We start from the raw sequence: 23041 nt of genomic DNA, 5'->3' as shown, positions 1-23041 counted from the left end.
AAACACATAATGATCTCAAGGTGACCAGCAAACTATGAATGCGACCAAACTTCTTTGGCAACTCTACAAATACCCTGAAGACCCCAACAGTGTACATCAGCATCTGACTATAGCACCTCAGACATCTGTTCACTTACATGCTGCTGCTGCTGCTGCTGCTGCTGCTGCTGCTGCTGCCTCCCAGGGATGCAGGGACCTAAAGAAGCTGCGACAGGCCACAGTAACCTATAACAGCTCGATGGCAACTGAAAGGATACAATCTGAGAGCCCCGCTCTGGGTCCCGATGGCCAGTATCTTCTGCACCGGGTCAAAAGCCATGGATGACGGCTGATAGGGAAAGCCATGACGGACGGTCTGAGAGACGGAAAAACAGAATGCATTAGAGAGAGTATATCAATTTGAATTTCACAGCAGGGGTGTTGTTTTGTCAAAGGATGTCACACACGTGATTTATTTACTTTTTTTTGGTAAACAAATGGTCCCAGATGGTTGAGGAAAGTGTGATGAAACACAAATGTAAAGCCTGAAATCGCGGGATGAAAAAGAGGAACAACAAAAAAAGGCTCTTTCCGTGCACAGTCACCCTGTTCGTTCCTGGATAGCTGGCTTCGCATTTCAGGATCCTTTTATAATCATGAGCCTATTTTGAGATTTCCTCTCTCTCACTCATTTCTCTCTTTTTATCTCGTTTTCCTTCACTTACTGCCTCCCACATGAGGTCGTGATTACACTGAAGTCTGGAAATAAAATTAAAAAATCTGGAAAACACACCCATAAGGAGCATTTGGCTATGGTTTGTTGCAGGGTCTTCTTTTGGCCTGCGTTAAACTGTTGGGTGTTTCTGTTCCTTGTCCACGCTCCTGTATGTGTGTGTGAGTGTGACTTTCGCTTTATGGCATCAGTCAGCCGGTGGTGGGCTGTTGGATTTGTTTGCTTAGCGGCAGAAGGCTAAAGCACGTTACATAAGAAGCACTCAGTGCAGCAGAGACACCTGTCTTCCTCGCAGAGAAACATTACAGGGAGTTTGTGTCCATGCAGACAGTGAAGGTGCTGGAAGGAGGATGGAGTGTTGTCCAAAGAGACTTCAATCAGATGCCTGGCTGCTGGCAGACATACTTCGGCTGTAGTGTCAATCAAACCTTCAATCTCTGAGCTGCTCTTGCTAGCCAGTAAACCACAATATCCCCTGAGCCCTCAGGTTTGTTGACTTGACTTTAGATTGTGTTATCTAGTTTTATAGTTTTGACTTCAGGCACTCTTGACTTATTACTTCTGAAGACTGATGATTGCAGTTTTTAAAAGGTGATCTGCCCTAGCCTTCAAATCTAGACTAACCCTTAGCCTTCTGCAGGGTTAGGGTTAAGGTTTAACCCAAGCCAAAACCTTTTGCACCTTATGTTAGTGTTTGGACAACCATCATATGACTCTTTAGTGGTGCAAAAGGTGCAAAAAGGTTAGGTTTGGGTTATAATCTAACCCTTACAACAACCCTATACAAGGGTTGTTGTAAGGATTGGGGTTCAATGCAAATGTAAAGATTTTGCACCTTGTGTTAGTGTCCTAATGGCTGTTGGTGTTAAACAGACAACCACTGTATGACTCTACAAAAGGTCAAAATGTTTGGTTTTGGTTAAAACCTAACCCCACGAAAGGGTTTGGGTTAGGTTTTATCCCAGACCTAAACCATTTGGACCTTATTTTGCGGTTTGGACCAACAATCATATGACAACAACCAACAATCGTAGAACTATATAATGGTACAAAGGCCCAGAAGGGTTAGGTTTGGGTTAAAACATAACCCCAACCCAGCAAAAGGTTTTAACCTAACTGAACCCATCGCCATCCTACGTTAGTGTTTGGATGGTCGACAGCAATCATATCGCTCTATTGTGATGTTGTCTTCCAGAGGCACACACGGACTCAGACGAGACGACTAGTAGGTAGAAGATCTAAAAGTAAGAGCGCAATAAGAAATACACAACCTCACCAGCCTAAAAAATACCCCGTAGACACAGGGCAATTTTACATTAAGAGCCTCGGAAAGGATTCACAAACAAGCCTTTGCGGGTTAAACATGCTGGGGAGATCGATAGCTAGCACACAGTGGTGTCTAAAAAAGGCTACACCAAACCATTAGGGCACACATTACAGATTTTTCTTTTTTTGGGGGGCAGATGTAGCATGCACAGCACATAAATAGCACAAGTGTTTATTCGCCTCTCCATCCATCCATCCATCTATCCATCCACTGTTGTGGCCGGAGCAGACGGAGCAGGGTGAGTCGTTTCTCTCTCTCTCTCTCTTTTTTTTTTTTTTTTTTTTGCGAACACTCACTTCAGGCGCCATCAGTCCCCAATGGATCAATGATCTTGGGGTAAAGTAGGATGCGTGTGTGCATGTGCGTGTGTCTGTGTGTCTGAGGTAGTGTGAGAGGTGTGTCTGCCAGAGGGGATAGAGGAAGAAGACAACCCCTCTCACACACGTACAGAGAGAGACACACACACATGAACCATAAAGCACCATTCTGCTAATCCAAACCCAGCGGATTATGCAAGAGGGGATCAGTTTGGCCCAACCCCTCGATATGACAGTTCATGCCAAGCACACACAGGGCGAACCAAGACATTTCCATAAGGGGATGACACCCTGTGATATCACCGCTTGGTTTTTGAGACATTTCCTCAACACATGCAAACCGCTCAGGAAAACTTGCAAATATTTTTTTTTTTTTTTTTTACTGTTCTGTCGCCATACAGTATGCGCAAACGCTACACAGCGTGCACCGGGCGCGCACCAGCAGCGCCCTTTAATGATCCTGACCCTCACCAAATGTTAGATAAATACACCTCCAGCCGGCAGGTGCTCCGTTTCTGTAGAGTTTAGAGGAGCAAAAAAATGCGCTGCCCATTGATTCATTTATTGTGTGGAGCTCACACGCACCTGCTGTATCCTGAGACGGGATAAGCGCAGTGCAAACTGTGACTGATCGAGATAGATTAACAAATAAATAAATAAATAAATAAAGGTCTAGTTGATTAATCGGAGAATGAAATCAGGCGTAGATTTTATAAATTAATACAATAATAAAGCGTCAGACTCGCCCACCTTGCAGAGCTGGAAATGCTCGGACTGGATGGTCTCCTGGATCAGATGGTTCTCCTGTGGCCCCACTTGGACGGACGGGGTGGAGGAGGACACCTCTTTCAAGCCGTCCAGCACCTTCCTGATGTTGAACTTCTTCATTTTTTCTCAGACTGCGGAGCACACAATTGGAGATCACCCGCACAAGATAAAAGGGGGGAGATAGCCACTTTCTCTCTCTAACACACACACACACACACACAAGCACACACACACGCGCTCTCTCTCTCTCTCTCTCTCTCTCTCTGTCTCCTGATATATCCTCTGTATAATCTCACATTTTTAGTGCCTGTTTTTTAGCGCAGTCTCCATGCTGGAAGTCTCGGGCGCGCACCGCACAGGTTCGCTCCTCGGCGCGTCGGTTTTTTCTTTTATTTTTGGTGCTGCTGCTGATGATGATGGTGATGGGGTTGTTGTTGTTTGGTGCGTCGTTTGTATAATTCGTTCTGAATCCGTGCCGTGCCGTGCCCCCACTGCGTCTCGGTGGCTCCGCTCGTCTCCTCGGCGTCCCTCCCCTCCCCTCTCGGGCTTGTGTGCGCCGCTCAGCCAAGGCGGAAACGCAGCGCAGTGGCGGTGATGCTGCTGCTGCTGCTGCTGACGCTCTTGCGCATGTCTGGCAGAGCAGAGGCTTCAACGCAAATCCCGCCACCTTGCCATCTCTCTCTCTCTCTCTCTCTCTCTCTCTCTCTCCTTCTTTCATCTGCCCCCAGCGACAACGCGCCCCCCCCCCCCTCCATTCTCTCACGCATAGTAGGTTTTGCTCCACTGCACCTGGCCTGATGCTTGTTGTTGATGTTGCAGCGTTTGAGAGCGTCAGACATTCTTTTTTTTATTATTATTATTTTTTTACCCAGCACACCCATCAGCCTCCATCTGTGTTCGTGTGCTGGCGTGGATTTGTTTTTTTCCGCCATATTATATAAAGGCCACCTCGAACCATCAAGTGGAAGTAGACCATCGTGTCATCCCTTTGCTGGACTGAAGAACTGGAGCAACGCTGCGTGGATGTGACACGTTTCCCTTAAACTAAATGTATGTATGCTGGGTTTAGAACAAATAAATAAATAGGTCAGTTGAATCAAAGAAAATCGGGTGATGTCAAAATGAAAAGAGGACGTAAAAGCATCACTCTTGTCCTCCATATGTTGGGTGATGTAGCACACTGATTTGGTAACTGGTGTGATGAATAACCCCAACAGCTGAGCAAGCAATGCTTCTGTCAGTATCCATGGTGACGGCTGCTTCCTGCTCACGGTGGCAGCCCGCGTCCTCCCTCTTAATATGGAGAACCCTTCCACAGCTGCAAGTGTGACTGCATACATCTCGCGATGAAGAGCTTCTCAGACAGGGATGGGTTTGGGGGGGAAAAGGCTCCTGAGCCGGACTCGAGCTGGAAGCATCAGATATCACAGGAAAAAAAAAAAAAGGGGCCACGGTGTCTTTATTTGAAACCGCGCTCGATTTGCTGCGGATTCTCTTCGACGTTTAGAACAGGTGGTTCTGCATCGTTTACCAGCTTGGTGTGTCTTTCTATCAAAGCCTATTGGAAGATGAGTGTCGGGGCCCCCTGGCTCCCTTGGCGCTGCTGCAATAATGTCATGCTTAATGACAAGAATAACTCCTCGGCGTCAGAGACGTCGGGATGATTATTCTACAAATCTTAACGTTTTCTGTGTAGATTTTTCTATGTTCTGCTAGCAGTTTCCTCCCACAGTCCAAAACCCTTACAAGTCTGGTGACACTAAATTACTATAGATGTGATGTGTGAGGCTAAACAGTCGTCTGCTAACTCGACCAGTGGTGTACATTAACCTCTTGCCCAGTGTGAGCTGGGCTTTGTTGCGATTTAAAAAAAAAGGGGACCCCAACGCAAGACACACATGCAGCCGAGTAACTGAACGGAGAGCGGGCTTTGAATAACAAAAGCTCAAAACCAAAATCCATGACATACAAAATGCGAGGACCGAACACAAAATGCTAAACAAGGTCAAACAACAGCAAGATAGAACATATCAGGGAGTGGGCAGACATCCACAAAGGCGAGAAAACAGACAAAGGGAGGAAGTAGAGATGGGGACACGACACAGGAGGATGTAACTTCAAAATAAAACAGGAAATTACAGGACCACACACTCAAACTGTGACAGGCTCCAGCACACAGCATCCCTCCCAGGGATCAGCAGGTTCAGATTAAAGATAGATGGTTGTATTGTGATGCTGGGGACAATAAGATCACAAGCTCACAGTTGGGCCCCTATAGTGTGAAAAGATCTGATCCACGTTACGCGACACTCAAGCGGTACCTCTGACAGGCTGTGGTCTACCTGGACTAGCTGCCACAACTCGGCCATGTTTCCCCCTCGGAGCTCAAATGAGTTGAGCTCAGGGAAGCTCAGTGCGTCTGTGTTGGTCCGTAAGGTCACAGATGAAAGTACTGGCTTTGACAGGCTCAGCTGAGGCCACTCGCGCATGAGTGACACCGACGCTGCCACCTGTTTGGGCTGTTTGCTAACACGCTCGTCTTCGACAGGGGGAGGCGCAGCAGCGGAAGTAATCGCAGTGTTTGCACTCCCCTTCCAACAACACCTGATACCAGCTCGGGTCCTGAAATGGCCATAGCACCAAAAAAGGGTGGGTTTTTTTTTCAATGCCGGGCCATAGCAGCACATAGTAATCAGCGCTGATTACATGGGCATGTGTGTCCTTTTGTCGGTGTAAAGGACGCATCGAGGAAATGAAGATGCTGTTGAGTTTAAAAAGAAAAAGGGGGGGGGGATATGAAAAAGATATGAAGAGGAGCAGGGAGCAAATTATTAATTCAGTAATCGTACCCGGGTTGCTCGGGATACAATTGTTGCGACGCCGATTTGCATAATGAACTGAAATTGACCACGCGCACCTTCCAACCCAACACAACCCCCTCCCCCCAATTGGTATTGGCCCGATCAGGAATACATTACGCGAGGCCAAACAAAGCGGCCCTTATTAGTCGATCCTCGCATGTGTGAGCGTGAGTGAGTGATGTGGGAGGGGAGGGCCACTCTGACATCAGTGATTTAATTTAGCACCATTGTGTCGTGGCGGGGCTCCATTCATCTGGCTGCATTGTGTGTACGCGCGTGTGTTGTGTTTCGAGTCTGACTGCTGTGTTTGTGCTCTTTGATAAGGCTTTTCATGCAGCCAGTGGCGAAATATTAGTGTTTTTTCTTCTTCTTTTTTTGTAAAGGGTCAAAGTGTAAAGAGATCAGAAAAGACAAGGGGAGGGGGGGATGGACCGGGTGTAAATCACCTTTACCGTCATAGTGATGTGGTTACGTCAGTGCCGGCCCAAGCCTTTTGGGGGCCCCAGGAAGAATTGACAATTATTGACACAAATGTCACACTATAATGTTACATTATAAATTGTTTTAATACAGTGACGGAATATTAACTACTGTTCCCCTGGGCACGGATGCATAAGGACCCCCCTATCTTATTTGTATGAAAGTGGGTGCAAGCTTACTTTCATGTCACCATGGCCCTGGTAGCCAGGGGGCCCAAAGCAGCCGTTTAGTTTGCTGGCCGGCTCTGGGTAACGTGCATTAATTTGGGGAATATTGGTAAAAGCAGGGATGATGATTTGATCTTGTAGGGTTTAAAAGAAGCTTTTAGCCACTACTTTACAGTGGGGCTGGGCTACTGTTACTATTTATTCTAAACTCTGAATGTATCTTTTATCAATGATGGTCATTATAAGGTCTTACCTATTCATTAATGGCATGTTTTTGCGACCTTTTCCCGAGATCAGCCTCAACCTAGTTTTTTACAAAATCAGATAAGATGAGCTACAGAGTACAGGATCACAAATTGCCTGACAAGTCGATCAAGGCGCTGCGACTGTAAAGACATACTAATCAAACCGCCGAGCGACCTCCAGTGCCTTATAGATGAGGATGTTGTCATCTCGGGGAAGACTTTTAACTAAAATGCGGCCGGAGGGGACTCCCCACTGATTAAAGGTGATCGCTCGGGAGGCTGTTTTTGTTTTTTGATACTGGCAGAATACACATTGACGCATGCACAACAGACAGAACCTCAAGCAGAGACAGAAGGACAGGTGGACATGAGAAAAAAAGTGAAATAGAATTTTGTGGGAATATAAATAATTGTGTTTAACACCCACCATCATGTTTTTTTATGTATTCTTTATGTATTTAAAGGTGCACTATGTAGTTTTGGGGAATACATTTTAATCGGAAGGGAAAGATCTTCATAATGGCTGATTTTTTTTAATGCCCTATGAAACTGAATAAACAAGTGACAACACAATGTCACACTGTTGCACTTTGTTCATATGTGGTGGACCCTGCCACCTTTCCTAGCTTCAGACAGGGTTCTGGGGACCTTATTTTCCTTCTGAGGAAAACAGCTTGTTTTTTCAGTTATGTAAAGAATAAACATTTCTCCTAATCTAATTAATATTGTACATATTAGAACTTAGAGTTGAATTCCATCTGCAAAACTAATAATGCCTAATAACAATAGTCTTTACTTAACCAGGAAGTCCCCTTGAGATGAGCACATTAATCCTCCTAATGACTCCTCCTCCTCCTCATTTCAAAACCTGTGTACTGGTGATGGGTTAACGTGGGAAAACTTTGTATGGCTTTGCAGCGACCATTCACTCTGTAAGGGGATGAGTGAATACCGGCAAACGCTGCATAACAGAGCTGCCATTTGTTACGTCTCACCACCCCTTCATTCATTCATCACTCATCTGTACATTTTCACCACGGTACACTTTATTCTTCGGGCAATCTGTGCATTATGATTCAGTGCGACAACCCTGGGAATTATGCAAATTGAGCACATACAGATCTATTAGCCGCTACGCACATGAGCGGAGCATTAATCCGGTGCTAATCTCAGGTCAAAGGTAAGGGTGGGTAAGCCAGGAGCTTCCATACAGCTATGACTGACTGTATCAGGCAAGCCACTGTGTTAGCCTCATACACACTGGCTTCTATTAAATGACTTGAACGTAGTGGCGCTACTTCAGTCGGTGCTGAATTAATCAATTTGTACGTTATGTGCATTTTTTTTTTTTTTTTTGAAGACACACATGCAGCAGAGGGTAAAGGGTAATGTAAGACAGCAGATTGCAGAGTGAAGTGAAAACACCTACCTACATATGGAAATTTGCATATATTACACAGATGTTAGCACAGATTATGAATATGCATCACGTCTTACACATACTACACGCATCTCATTAGGCCGATCTTACAAGACATGATTCCACGTTCTCCGTTTACATGGGGTTCTGGTTGAATTGCTTCGAAAGTTGAAACTGAAACAGACAAAACTCGTGGGAAGTTTCACCAGCAGACTCAATGTGCTCAAACATGCGCATGAAGAGTCAATGTCCCGGCACGCAGACTTTTCACCTCCAGGTGGACTTTGGCCACTTAGAATCTCGTCTCAAGCACTCGAGACTGATCCATCTCGCACTGTGCAGCCCCCCTGCAGCTTGGCATCACAGTCGGCCATGTTTGACCCCTGCATCAGCGAGGCCCTGTGCTGTCTGGTGAAAGAAAAGAAACCCAGGGGGACGTATGGGACAATGGCAGGCTCGCAGAGAGTCAGGGCGTCTGCCTGTCATGCAGAGGGACTGGAGGGACATGGACCTCTCGCCCTCACTGACAGCTGTAGTTAATCAAGCGAATCCTTGCACACCTGAGTTTAGGGACATCTGACCCCCGAGCCTTCCTGCCGCATCCACCCGCTGTGTCCTCGCACGGCCGTTAAAGAATGAGCGAACAAGTGAGCGGACGCACAGCATCATCGCGTATGTAGCTCAGACACACGTGCCAGGGGCTCGTGTTTAACGGGAAAATGTGGAGGACACTCGTGCAAGTGGTTGGTCGCAAGAGCAAAAAGGGGAAATGCCAAGCTAACAAAAGTACACATGATACCCACACAAGTCTGGGCGAGGCAGTAAGGTAATGAGCCGGTGCCCTTGAGGGGAACACTTGATTGTGTCTGCCTGGTTCAATGAGAGGATGCTTTCAATGTCAAACATTGCACGCGTTGCATGCGGCAGGTAACAAAGCTTTGAGGAACATCTGTCTCGCCACAGAGCCCCCACCCCTGCACACCCACCCACCAAAGCAAGCAGCCCTTATGGTAACAGTGGGGCTTATAAATATTGATGGGATGATAAAAGAGATGAGGAGAGATGTGGGGGAGGGGGGAGAAATTGACAATACCATAAAGGCTTCATCACGTCCGCAGCGTTCCTAATCAAAAAAACAAAAGCCGGAGTCTAATACAGACATCAGTTCATCAGCCTGGCATCACACCTCATTTTTGATCACTTAAGTAAGGAGTGTGAACATTTGCACCAGGAAAACAGTGAAACCTTTCTTTTATTTTGTCAAGGTCATAAGGTCACACATCCCGAACGAGCCAGCGATGACTGAAATTGCACTTTTGTGTGTGTTTGCAAGCATGTTTTGAGCAAACAGCTCAGGGGGATGCACGTGACACAGCGTCAGCTTGTCTCGACTCGGGGCGGCACAGCTGGTATCAATTCCAATAATCAGCTGCGGCGATAAGCTGACCAGCAACACACACACACACACAAACACACAGCTGAGCAGATGGATGCCACTATAAAAGGGCATTGCCAATGCTAGCGTCGCAGGACCTCTGGGAGGACAGATTTCTTAGAAAGAGGCTGCAGTCGGCGTGCGGCCAAAATTAAGTTTACTCAAACCGGTCAGCCGGAGATTGAGGGAAGAGACGTTCAATGTCACGGACCCAATGAGTCGGGACCACTACTACCGGTGGTCTCAGTCCTCTGAAGGCGCAGGGGGGAAATTCAATAGAATCAGTGAAAGGCTACCGTGGTTTTACTCGTATTATGTCACACATGGACTTGAAAGAATGACCATCCTCGTCCCTGATGCACACACAAGGAAAAATTAGGCACAAAGGGAAGTGTGTGCGTGCATGTGTGTGTGTGTGGGCGAGAGAGAGAGAGAAGTCTCCTGTCCCGTTATCTAAGGTGGCAATAATCAATGGCGAGCACAGGACAGGTTATCGATGACTCCCTTGTACAGCCATCCCCCCGTGTGGTTTCAGCTCCAATCAATTCGCACTTTATCAAATCAGCACTTCACCATGACCGCGCTTCAGTCGCTTAACTGCTGTGTGGCGACACACTGGAGAGTCATCTCGCTGCACACATCAGAGCACAGACACCCTATTATATACTATATAAATATAAAGATATAAAGAAAAAAACAATCAGATGACAACTAGCTAATGGAGCGCCGCAACGGGCTATTATTAAAACCAGTGCTAGTATTAAAATGTACTGCAGTTCTGCTTGTGGTTTGTCCAAGTTGAGCTACCGTACCACATCAGGAGCTACGGATTGACTACTGTGGATGGATAAACCCACCAAAGTGTCCGGTCGCTCTTTTAAAGCACAAGTTCACCAAAAAATGTAAATTCAGTCATCATCCACTGCCCCCTTACGTTGATGGAAAGGCAAATGAAGTAATGTAGTTGGGGAAAAAAAGCATACAGAAACATTAAGTCCCCATCTACTTCCGATGTTTATCAGAATGCCACGACACTGTTCTGCTGTGAAGCTCCAGAGATTCTTTGTCAACCCCAAAAACATCACCTGACTTCCCATCAGCACGCAGATAATGACTGAATTTTCATTTGTGGGTGAACTTATCCTTTAATTTCAAATGTATTAGAAGTGGAAAACTAGAATACAAAGGCAATATCACAGGTGACTTTGATGGTTATAAAAATGGGAATTGTTATTTATATTCATCAGCACTATAGCTAGCTAGCATACAGTCCCCCCACCCCCGACTCTATGGCTGCGGCTTTATATTCATCAGCACTATAGCTAGCTAGCATACAGTCCCCCCACCCCCGACTCTATGGCTGCGTCGCACCATTAGAGCTGAAAGTCTGTCAGGAGAGCATCTTGACCAATGGAAGAACCAAAAAAAGGAACTCTGCAGCCAAACACAACGTGTTGTTAAAATGAGCCAAGAAAAAATTATTTTGACCACAGTTACATTCCTCTCCCCACTTGAGGATGATAGTGCTGGGATGGTGATCCGTCTCGGCGAGGACTCCTCTCGTTCTGAAGCCTCTGATGGCGAATTAAGCCGCGCAAATCACCCCCTGTGATTGGCAAAAGGCTACCGCGCTATCCGATCAAGTGGGATGAAACTTAGACTCCTGTTTTTATTGGCAACCTGACACCTCCCGACTCTGCTGCGTAAACCGAGTGCGCGCCGCTGAATTAATGCAATCATCTCCGACACGAGGCAATTAGGTTGCGATTCAGGCGGTCGCTGTGATGCTATTTAAGGGAATGTGTGTGTATCCTCCCATCCAGCCATCTATCTATTAGATTACCCCTTCATCTGCGTATCAGCTGAGGCAGAGGCTTTAAAGCGGTGGCATCAAATGCTACACGATTAGCGCAGCGCTGAACAAGTGCTCCTTAACCACGCGAACACGTGGGAGAAATCTTTAGAAAACAAACGACAACATCTGCTCAGAGATCTTTTTGAAATAAACACTTTGGACAGGCTGCGGCAAAACAGGAAGTTACACCCTGACAACCACGATGACTTCACTTTAATAACTATAGACATGTGCTCCACTTTAAAAAGAAACACGCATCAGCCGCCGCCAAGAGAAGTTGTCTCATATCAGCGGCGGTTAGTATAACTGTCACGGGCGATGCAGCTGGATCTTAAAATATCCCAGAAGGCGGCTCAGTATGTATGGACCCACATGCACACAATCCCTTGATCCCCTCCACTGTAAAAAAAGAAATGTGTAGTGATGTGCAGTGTGAGGGACAGCTGTCAACCCCTGACAGACTCCGCTGTCACTGTCAAATCTTTAAGTGGACACGGAGCTGGACCGCGGACAGATAATCTAGATCTTCCTTCGCTTGACGTGTGGTTCCACTAGATATCGACTAGGTTTGACCTTCAAGTGGGGATGGACTAATCTCTACACGATCGTGGTAGTCCCGGGAGGATCTCGCAGACGCTGATAAATGAGGGCTGTTGGGAAATAAGGGAGATACAATTAGAAAGCGTATTGGTGAGTTGCAACAGAACACACAAGATTTCTCACTCTATAGGCGTGTCTGTCACCTAAATCTGATGACAGATGCCGTTTTTCTACGCTGATGATGACCTTGTGTTCAGCGCTTTATTCACCCTGCACCTACAAATCTGATGGGTTGTGTTTTTTTGTTTTTTTTTTGTCATTATTTGATTTTCTCATCCCCTCCACCCCCTCTCTGGTGTCTGCAGAGCTGTGCTCGGTTGGCTGAGGAGAGAGGTGGTGTGCGGGAGAGCGGGCCAAAGAGGAGTGAAGGCAGAGTGAAGCAAAAGCAAGGTGAGGCGGGGGGGGGGGGGGGGGGAGAGAAAAAAAAAACAAAAAAAACAGTTGGGTTACAAGAATGAGGCTGCAACCAGGTCAGCATTTTCTGTGGCTGCAGGTCTGGGTTTGTGTGTGCCTCAGTGTGTGAGTGTGTGTGCATAAGAGACAGAGTTACAAGGGTTTTGGATTACTGCAGCGAAGCCTGGGCGTCAATCTGTGAGCCCTCACCCTTTTCCCCTTCAGTGCTATCGCTCTGTCAACATACAGTAAAAGCTTGGCCTTTTGCTCCCTGTTGTCTGAGCTGCAGCAGCAGCAGCAGCAGCACAGGCTCCTTTCTCTTCAAAGCGCTGCCCTTATGTCTTTTATCAGCATGGCAGGCTCTGAGGACGGACCTCTAAAGACGTTCAGTCCCAGAGGGGACAGAGCAGCTACAATGGGACAGCGCCCCAGCGTGTTGAACCAATAAGCCGAAGGACCCTGTGTCCACCCCGAGCCAGCTGGAATTGTATGTTAGTCTGTGTGTGTGTGTGTGTGTGTGTGTGTGTGTGTGTGTGTGTGTGTGTGTGTGTGTGGTGGAATGCATCTGCTCACACAAGACAGAAAAAGGGGAATGATACGGCAAAAGACTTGAGGGGTAAGTTACAGATTTACAGATCAATGCAAAATCAGTTTACACTTTCTGATAGCAGTGATTTACTGCACACTTTAGAGATGTGCACTAAAACATTTTGGGAAAAACACTTTCATACGTACGGTTAAATCAGATCGATATGCACGGCCACATCATCGCATATTCGTCTGTTAGGCTAAATACAGTGTTGGGGAGTAACGAATTACATGTAACGACGTTACGTAATTTAATTACAAAATATACGTAATTGTAATCCGTTACATTACTGTGAGAAAATATGTAATTAAATTACAGTTGCTTTTGGAAATTTCAATGATTACAACTTAAGTTACATTTGAAAAATTGCCGCAAAAGCTCGGATTTATCAAATAGTTTTTCGCCCCCCTGGATTCATGTTTGTTTTTAGTTATTTTCATATCAACATCCTCCTGCCAAAACTGACGCTTGTGATTGGCTCTCTGGTCATGTGCCATTCGACTCAACCGACAAACCGTACGGCGGCAGTCAGACTCAGCAGCAACAACATTGTCGGCGGCGCACAAGATGTTCCTGGGCTGGAAATACAAAAAACACTTCATACTGACAGAAGCCAGGCTTCCCTGTATTACAGAGGTGGCTCTCTTTTAACCCGGCTAGATCACCATGGTAACTTATGCTTAGCTCATAACCTGGTCCCGACCAGGTTCTGTTCAGAGTTTAATCATAAAATCGGCTATAAAAGCACCGCTGTTTCACTATTTAACTCATTTACAGCTGGCGTCACCTTTACTTTGAAAGTCCAGTCGAGCTGGATCAGAACGGAGCATTTGTACGGAGGGAGAGATCGCGCTGATCCGCTGCTGTTTACTTTCTCTCTGAGCGTCTCCGCCTACAGATGTTCAGCTGAGGGGATACGCTGCTCAGCTGTTGATCCGACTGGCGTCAGGAGGTCATTTATTAGGCTATAGCCTATTTACTTTTATATACAGTCAGTCACCACTGAAAGAAGTTGTGCGCTCGCAGCAGGACAGATCATTTAACTTAATGTGGCCATGAATAAATTAATTGTTTCGCCTGTTATGTGTTGCCCAAACGCAAATCTTGAGTAGGTCTACTCTGTTTTCTCACATTTAAAAAGGTTTTTGTACAGAGACAACATGAGATTTGCTTGTAGCTACAGCACCTAAAAAACCCACTGTAACCTATTTTCATGCGCACACCAGCCTCGCTTTCAATAAAACACACACTGGCATTTTATAATTGCGATCAGTGAAATATATTAAAACAATATAAAGCACAGTTTAACACAACAGTTGTTGTTGCTCTAAAGCTTCATATTTAAAAGCAGCTCAATGTAGAGCTGTCAGAAATTAAAATCAGCCTCCTCTTGTCATATTTGCAGCAACAACGTTGCTTCAGGCTGTGATCAGGCTTTTTTGTATCGCTCATACTCTCTCCATTAAAACAACCTGCTCCTCTTGGCTGAAATCAGCCCGTTGTCGCTCTGTTTAGTGAGGAAGTGAGCCTCCTTCGCAGTACGGGCCTAAGGTCAGACTCATAATATATGGTTAAACCTTTGAACTGAAAGGTTAATCACACTATAGGTCTTAAAATGTGAAAATGGTTAGCAGTTGAGAGATTTCATTCAAAATAAAGAAAAGTAATCATAATGTAATCAAATGTAATTAGTTACATTACTTTGAGAAAGTAATTGAAATAGTTACACTACTATTACATTTTCAACAGGGTAACTTGTAATTGTAACCAACTACATTTCCAAAGTAATCTTCCCAACACTGGCTAAATAGAAAGCTGTAGCCAGGAGACGATAATGTTAGCATAAGAATAAAGGCTGGAAGCAGAGGGAAACAGCTCGCCTGCTCATACCACAGCCAAAAAATTTAAGTTCAGGGCATGTGGAAGCTATTAGCCCCTGCTTCCAGTCTAAATGCTAAGCTAAGCTAACAGTCTCCTCGCTCCGTCTCTGTATAAAGCGTAGGGGAGTGGCATCGATCTTCTCCTTGAACTCTTGAAAGGAAAGTGAATAAGCACATTTTCAGAAAATGCTGAACAACACCCAAGAGGTTATGTTTTTCATCCTTGTCGGTTCTTATATATTTGTTGGTTGGTTTGTGACCAGGATTACACAAAAACTAGCAAATGGATTTCCACTAGACATGGATGGAGGATGGATCTTGGCTCAGATTAGACCCCATGAATTTTTGGCGTGGATCCAGGAATATTTTGTTGTTGTTCTTTTGTTGTCTTTTTCTTTAACATTGCCAAATAGGACATTTTTCAACATTTTCAATAATTTCTCAGGGAATAATGCATGGATCTAGATGGGGGGAAAAAATCATAAGTCATATTTAGATAGCAGGTATCTATGAGTGAGTACAATTAGATCTGGTGAGCTGAAATTACGGGTGATATTGGGTTAGGTTGGATTGAGTTCAAGAGCACTGTTGGGCCCTGGTGAAGGTATGCGCACTACCTAGTGCCACTCTAGTCTTTTATCCATTGCTCTCACCCTGGACAGCTATTTACGAGAATGAAGAGATTACAAAGATGAATTACTACATTTTAAGTAGATTTAGAACAGAAAAAAACACTGTTGAAGCTAGAAAGGTGGCAGGGTCCGCCACATATAAACAAAGTGAAAGAGAATTCGTTTATAGGCTTTAAAGTAAGATCAGGCAATGAAGATCTTTCTCTTCTGATTACAATTTCATCACCTGAACTACATAAGTTGAACAACTAACTGATATACTGCGAAGTTTGTGATGAACTTGATACTGAGCCACATGAGATCTGATGACAGCACTGCGCTGTAGCTCCCCGGAAGACAACAGTACGACTTTAAAGAAGCCTGTATGCGACAGAGATGTTGCAATAGAAGGACCAGGCAGTTCCCGCAAGTTAGAATGCCCTTTTGTCATTCACATAAATAACATCAAAGAAATTGATTAAGGCATTCTTGAATTATTACCTCCAAAATGGAAAGTGAATTAAAGACCCACCGCAGTCTCCACACCACTCGGGGAATGTGTATCTGCTTTCGCTTAATTTCATCATCCCTCTATGTGGGTCCATTTAGGAATCAAATATTCTCTTATTACTTGTGGGAAGTCAAATGCACACACACTCACAAACACACACATACTTTGCAGACACACACATACACACACACGCTGGCCGACTGTCCCCTTGCTTTCAAGGTTACACCAGAGTTCTTCAGTCGCTCACAATGCATTTGCATCAAAACCACCAGCCAACAGCTGCCAATTAACACACAGCCTCTCCGTTAATACACACACGTCACTAACAATTACAGTGTTGGGCGATCTCTCTCTCTCTCTCTCTCTCTCTCTCTCTCTCTCTCTCTCTCTCTCTAACAACAGAACGGTGCGACACACATATACGCACCTCATGCATGGAGGAGGAGGAGGAGGAGGGCGGAGGGTCCGGGTGTGTGCAGACAACTGCAAATAACAGCTAATGATTTAGAAAGGGGAGGAATGAATTGGGCGGGAGGGAACGGTGTGGAGACAAGAGGGAATGTTCTGTGCCAGGAACAAGGCTTTCAGGATTAGTTCTGTCATGCAGTTACAAGGGAAGAAAATAGTGGTTGGCTAGATGAGGCCTGACAGACTGAAGAGAGACAGAAAATGCAGTGAGGAACACAACAAATATAACGAAGCAGATGAAAAACCGAGCAATGCAGACATGAAGACGTTGTGTTTGTAGTGTGTGTGTGTGTGTGTGTGTGTGTTTAGAAAGCAGCTTGAGTTTGCCTGTGTCTACAGCATTCTTGAAGATCTCATTATTTCCACATTAAGGCCCTTTATCATTCAGAAATCATTTCCTACAAAGACGTATTTTAAAAGCTTTAAAAGCAGGAGCAGATGACTGCAGGATGACTTTGCACACACACACACACACACACACACACAGGCACGCACGCACTAACAAATTCTCCTCATCCTTGCCACCTTGTACAAACACACACACACTCTAACAAGTGCACACACACACAGGGTAATGATCATTTCCTTCATGCAGCAGCACCAAATGGAACTATTCATTAATGTCAAACAGCACAGTGCAGGCCCTGGTAATGAGAATTTATTAACGTCTACAGCCACTAGATGGCACCCTCTGCCCTTTCATTTCCAATTTGGCTTCTCATTCCTCAGCTGACCAGCTGACTCTCTTCTGTGGATTGGAGACCTTCTGGATGCACTCCAATCACTGGGCTAAAAAGAAAATGGCACTTAGGTCGCTAAATCACATTAATGTGAGAAAGAAGAACTGTATTGATTAACACTTTTATGCATATTAGGAACCTAACCATCTGTTTGGACATATATTCCGCTTCAACCTTGTGGGTTATTGATAGTTGCCATGTTGCCTTGAAGTTCTGCCACTTACCTTTGCGGCATATTTTTTTTCCAAAAACTTTGTCTTGTAGGAATCAGGACTCTTGTGGGCTTCTATCAGCATGAATATATCAATTAAACGATCAATCGGTATCACTCAGCCGGTGGGAGGTTGGCTGTATCAAGCGTGCCTTGAGGCGTACAGTCGATACGGTGACCTTCAAGAAAACAAAAGATTTACGGAATATAATCAGGCATGCTGGGCATGGAAAGTCAAAGCCATAGATCGCAAGTGAGATGACTTGACATTCTCAATTGCGATGACAGGAAGTGATTTTATATGTCAGCACACAGCCAGTCACAGACATTTTGTCATTTGAAACGTATTATATTTGATACATTTTAAAGGGAAATGAACAATCATTGCTCTCGCAGGTGAACAGCGGCTCATTTTATACAGGTTACAGATGTAAGATGCAGGATGTGCTTTAAGGAATGGAATTAAATACGGAACAGAACACAATATCTTTGGTTGAAAATCATCACAAACATTAACAAGCTAGCTGTTTAGAGTCTTAAAAGGTTCACTGTGTAGTTTTGGGAAGACATTTTAATCAGAATAGAAAGATCAGATTTTTTTTTCATGCCTAAACAAACTAAAATAAACTCTCCTCATTTTCATCACTAAATAAATACATTTAAAAAATAATAATAAAACAAACTGACCTCAAAGGACAACACATTTTCATACTGTTTTTCTGTGTTTATATGTGGCGGACCCTGCAACCTTTCTAGTCTTCAAACAGTGTTCTGGGGAACTTGTTTTCTCTGAGAACAGCTTGTTTATTCAGTTGTGGCAACAACAACAAAAAATGTTGAGTTTTTATTATTACCTCATTTATATTCTTCACCAAAACTACATATTGTCCCTTTAAAGAGTAGTACGACATAACCAAGAGACAGTATCAGCTCTGAATAAGATGCAGCAACAATCTTTTGATCCAGTATGAAGGCTAAGATGTTGTGATTAAATGCAGATTCTTCAACACAGACTCGTGGAGAGGTGTCTGCCGAGAGAACTGAGACTGGAAGTTTGTGCCAATGGCCGTCATTTCTTCTTGCCAGCACTCTTGGCACGTTTGTTAGGCTTCTGGGTGGCAGGGGAGGTGGGGGTTGTTTTTTCTAGAACTGCCTGCTGGGCCTCCTCCAGAGCTTGTTTCGAGTCTTGTTCCTTTTTCACGGCCGCCATCTGACGGCTACTAAATGCCTCGCAAGCGTCGAGAAACTTCTTGCGGCGCTGCCACAAGGCTGCCTGGAGACAAGACAGAGAGGCAAAGAGGAAGGAGTTACGGAATGATGTCTAACCAGAGGGAAAAGGCGGCTTACAGCAGCATATTTCTCGCTCTCAAACTGATTTAAAAAAAAATCACTGCCTTCATCTTCACTTTCAGACATCACACAGGCCTTTCTCTGTCTCGACTGACCTGCATGTTCTCACACATCTCCACCGGGCATCTAATTGGCTCCTTCTGGCTGAGTGCCTGCTGTTTCTGCTGCTCCAGCACAATGTCTCGGACCAAGCGGTACGTCTGTATCTTCTCCAGGCGGTCTCTCTGCTGGATCTCTTCTGTGTGAGTGTCCATCACCACCAGAAACTCCTTCTGCCGTCTACTGACATATACAAAGATACAATGTGCATATGCATCTCAATCCACTGTCACATAAGCTGACGCCTTTTAGGCCTCGTCACTATTGTCTCCAAGTGGTATGTAAATGCTCGGCGACAGAGACAGAGATATGGGAGTATGTTTGTAATGTTTCCATGTGTTACAGAGCATTAGACCCCAGAGAAGCTGGCTCTGTGTATTTAGTGTAGTAATGAGGTTGATAGTTTCAATACACACTAGGCTTATGGGGGTTATGTAGTTTCAAAAATTAAAGCCACATTATGTAGAATTTCTAAGCACAACACAACTGTCGTGATTACAAATCCAAGGTGTCAGTAACAATTTGTCAGATCTAATGTTATGTTAGCTGGTAACTCCACACAAAACCTGGCACATCATTACAATGTTATGCCTTGAAAACCTTTGTCTTGGGGTAAACATGAATTTCCTGGTATTTTTGCCATGTGGCAGTCAAGCGCTGCACACATCTCAGACAGTAATGCCGGGCTAACGTAACTAACCACAGACAATAACAGCTGTGCCATGCTACCAGCTAAACCTCTGGTGAAAAGGGCTGTGGACAACTTTGCTAACACAAATAAATATCATTCCAGAGCACCAACAAAAAACATATAACTTAGCAAGCCAGCTAATATTACTAACTAGTCCAACATCAACAAGTCCGCCTCGACATTTTTGCAAAGAATATGACCCAGTTTCACCAAAATCACTGATGCTCGGTACTATGTGTAATGTACAATGCACTGTGGTACTACCCATTCACCAATGTTATATAGCACAGAAGCAAGAGATAGGGGTTGGAGTGGCTGAGAATGAGACACCATTCACTCTATGTCAAAATGTATTGAAAACTGTTATTTCAAGATAAAAAATTTACATAATGTTTCTTTCATTTTGGTTTTCAATAACGAACTGGGTTAGGATCCTGTATGTCTTCTGGTAGGATTGCCACAACTACAAATTAAGGCGAGTAGCAGACGAAAAGGCTAAATGTGCTGCATGTAAAAGCAAATTTACATTTTCGGGCAATTAGCAGATGTTTTCGTACAAAGCCACTTACAGTAATCCATACATACGTATATTCATACACTAATGGTGGTGGCTGCCATGCGAGGTGCCGACCAGCACATTAGGAGCAGTTTGGGGTTCAGCATCTTGCCCAAGGACACTTTCACATGCAGACCAGGGGAATCAAACCAGCGACCTTACAATAACAAGACTCTGGCTTGACCCCTGAGCCACAGCCGCCCTAACCAAAATCTGAATCGCTAAAAGAGATCTCAAATAAGCCACCAACAGCCATAGATTAGCAATAGCAATGCCTGACATATTGGTCTAGAGATACAACTGACATATACAGAATATGCTATATATATGATGATGAAGATGATTCCTGGGCCAAGGAAAGGTGGCTGAATGATGAGGGGAGGCTTTGTCATCTGTGTTCTTTTTCAGCAATTTATTCATTAATGATAACCCACCATATAACACTGTGAGTTTATCAGAGAGTTTCGGTCCTGGTGTGCAGATAAATGTAAAAAAGGAAATGTAAATAAGATAAGACATATTACATCATTTAAATGCTAGATTATGTATTTAATGTGAATGCTCCAGGCTGTCACTGAGAAATATATTGTCAGCTCAAACCACAGTACAGCATATCATATCAGATTCCACCAAGTATAACAGGTTTTTTGTGAGACTGGAGAATTGACAATGTTGACACAGTCAGGACAAATAAAAATAGAACTGTGTCTGCCACAAAATGTGGCTCTGGAAAAGCAGAGATAGGCAGAGGACATGATGGACACACAGTCCTGTAACTTATCTGATATCCTAAGTCAAGTATCTTGATTTATTTCTGAGACGTCCATCTGATTTTAGGTGAAACCACCATTTTATGTACTTCTCTAGAAGAGAACTGACTGTAAAACGTGGATATCAATTATATGTGTGTGTGGAAAGAAGAGAGACATACATTGAGTGGACGTGTGTGTGTGTGTGTGTGTGTGTGTGTGTGTGTGTGTGTGTGTGTGTGTGTTTGTTGCAGGGAGGAAATCATTGTGAGGAGCCCCCTGAGGCGTACACACTCAAAGGGAATTCAAAGAGAGATTATAAGTGCTAAATACAGCTGCCTATTTCCTATGGGCTGACCTTAATGAAGAGAACAGGCCAGTTCAGGTGATGATGAAGTTCACTCTGTTAATGAACACTGTCCTGTTCTACCTCCTCCACCGTGCGTAACGGTGCTATAAAAAACGGCCTACGTGAGTGTGTGTGAATCTATGATGAGCCCTGTGGTGCACCTTTGTGAGGAAGAGGTGTGCCGCAGACTAATCAGCCTCCCCTTATAGACTCCTCCTCAGGATCTCACTCATGGCTCTGATCGCAAGGCCAAAGTGTCAGCAGCCATTAGCAGCTGGACACGGGCACACACGTGTGGGCGCACACACACACACATACACACACACACTCAAATGCACACGCCCACAGCGGGAGAGGATGGAGGGTGACGGGAGAGGGGGCACATCTCATTGGAGCGGTGAGCTCATCGGGGTCCTGAAATAGCTCTCTAATTAACGGACCCAAATATCATCTCATTTATCATGGAGAGGGAGGAGAGGGAGGAGAGGAGAGGATGATGTGAGGGAGACTAAAGGGAGACTGAGGGGAACCGGGGAGGGAGACTCTTCCCTTAAGAACACCGATGACTAAAGTCAAAAGTTGACGCACACACAAGCGAGAAGCACACTCACTGACTTTCAATGCAATATACAGCTGCAGCTACCTGTAGAATGTGCTGTGGGTCAGCTTCTTCAAGGACCCACCACATCATTGCATACAATCAGCTGCATTTATTGTTAAAACATTATTCACTATTAATATCAATGTATTAATATTCATCATTATTTTATTCTTTAGCAAAAAATGTCAATATTACAATTTATCTCGATTTCTTTACTTACACTTTATTAAATATTGTACATTATATAACGTCATGATGAATTATGAGCTTTGTTTCTCAGGTGGCAAGGAACTGCTGCGACCCAGACTCCTGTTCTGTGTGAGAAGTTATATGTTGTTGAGATGGTGATGTCTGTTTCTTTTACTATGCAGTATGTATGTATACTGTGTGTAAGTATGTTTTCTTTTCTGTAGAACTGCAGAGAAACAAAACGTATCTTGTCCTAATTGTAACATTACTCGTGTTGTATTTTTCAGTGCTAATTTGTGCTGATGCTCATATAATAATATAACAATAATAACACAACTGCACACCACTGTTGACATGTGTAGGATTTGGTTTAAACATTTGATCTGGAAACTTATATTTTCATTTCTGCATTATTTTTTTTCTCCACTTAGCCTCCCCTTAATGTCTCTACATACTGTATATACATCTTACATCACTGTGCACTGTGTCCATGCATTGCCCCATTCAGGCCAGCCAAAGGCTACAGTCTTATAACATTGCTGTTCACAGCACCAATGGGAGCAAAGGTCATAAACACATGAACTCACTCACAATGTCCTGCAGATGTGAACTAATCTGCCGAGGAGAAGAATACTGCTAACTCCAGCTACCAGCATAGCAAAATGCACTCTGAAAATACACAGTCACTCACACAAACGACCTCCTGGGATAATCACGCCTTGTAGACGAGGCTTCATTCACAAAGCTAGAAAAGCAGAGTGATCCAATGTCAGATAACTGGACTATATATAAATAGAATTTTGCTTGTTAGAAAAATACAATGAGAAGATGAATCTGTCTCGGTTGTTTATGTCGTATTTTCCCTCT

General features: G+C 44.4%; 2 protein-coding genes across 13 annotated transcripts in view; both read right to left on the bottom strand.

The window, feature by feature from the left end:
* The window catches only part of stxbp5a (syntaxin binding protein 5a (tomosyn)), a 104613-nt gene extending 100839 nt beyond the window's left edge, over nucleotides 1-3774 (bottom strand). The window contains exons 1-3 of one of the 2 annotated variants that reach the window (XM_030405181.1): nucleotides 3421-3774; nucleotides 3107-3255; nucleotides 258-355 (exon numbers count right to left, since the gene is read on the bottom strand). In XM_030405181.1, the coding sequence (XP_030261041.1) occupies nucleotides 258-355; nucleotides 3107-3244 (236 nt within the window). In that variant the 5' untranslated portion in view covers nucleotides 3245-3255; nucleotides 3421-3774. The remainder of the gene's footprint in view (nucleotides 1-257; nucleotides 356-3106; nucleotides 3256-3420) is intronic. The other variant, XM_030405180.1, reaches the window with a different exon arrangement.
* A 14647-nt stretch (nucleotides 3775-18421) lies between these two features.
* Nucleotides 18422-23041, bottom strand: part of adgb (androglobin) — a 43097-nt gene continuing 38477 nt past the window's right edge. For 2 of the 11 annotated variants that reach the window (XM_030404395.1, XM_030404399.1), the window contains exon 34: nucleotides 19083-19219. Coding sequence is in view for 6 of the 11 variants with exons in the window: in XM_030404389.1 (XP_030260249.1) it covers nucleotides 18660-18863; nucleotides 19036-19222; nucleotides 22866-22919 (445 nt within the window). In the remaining 5 variants the exon portion in view is untranslated. Of the gene's footprint in view, nucleotides 18864-19035; nucleotides 19223-22220; nucleotides 22300-22865; nucleotides 22920-23041 lie in introns of those variants that run through there. The other 9 variants (XM_030404394.1, XM_030404398.1, XM_030404389.1 and 6 more) reach the window with 8 other exon arrangements.

Source organism: Sparus aurata, chromosome 22, assembly GCF_900880675.1.
Source record: "Sparus aurata chromosome 22, fSpaAur1.1, whole genome shotgun sequence".
Lineage (NCBI taxonomy): Eukaryota > Metazoa > Chordata > Actinopteri > Spariformes > Sparidae > Sparus > Sparus aurata.
This window is presented reverse-complemented; position numbering and strand designations above follow the sequence as displayed.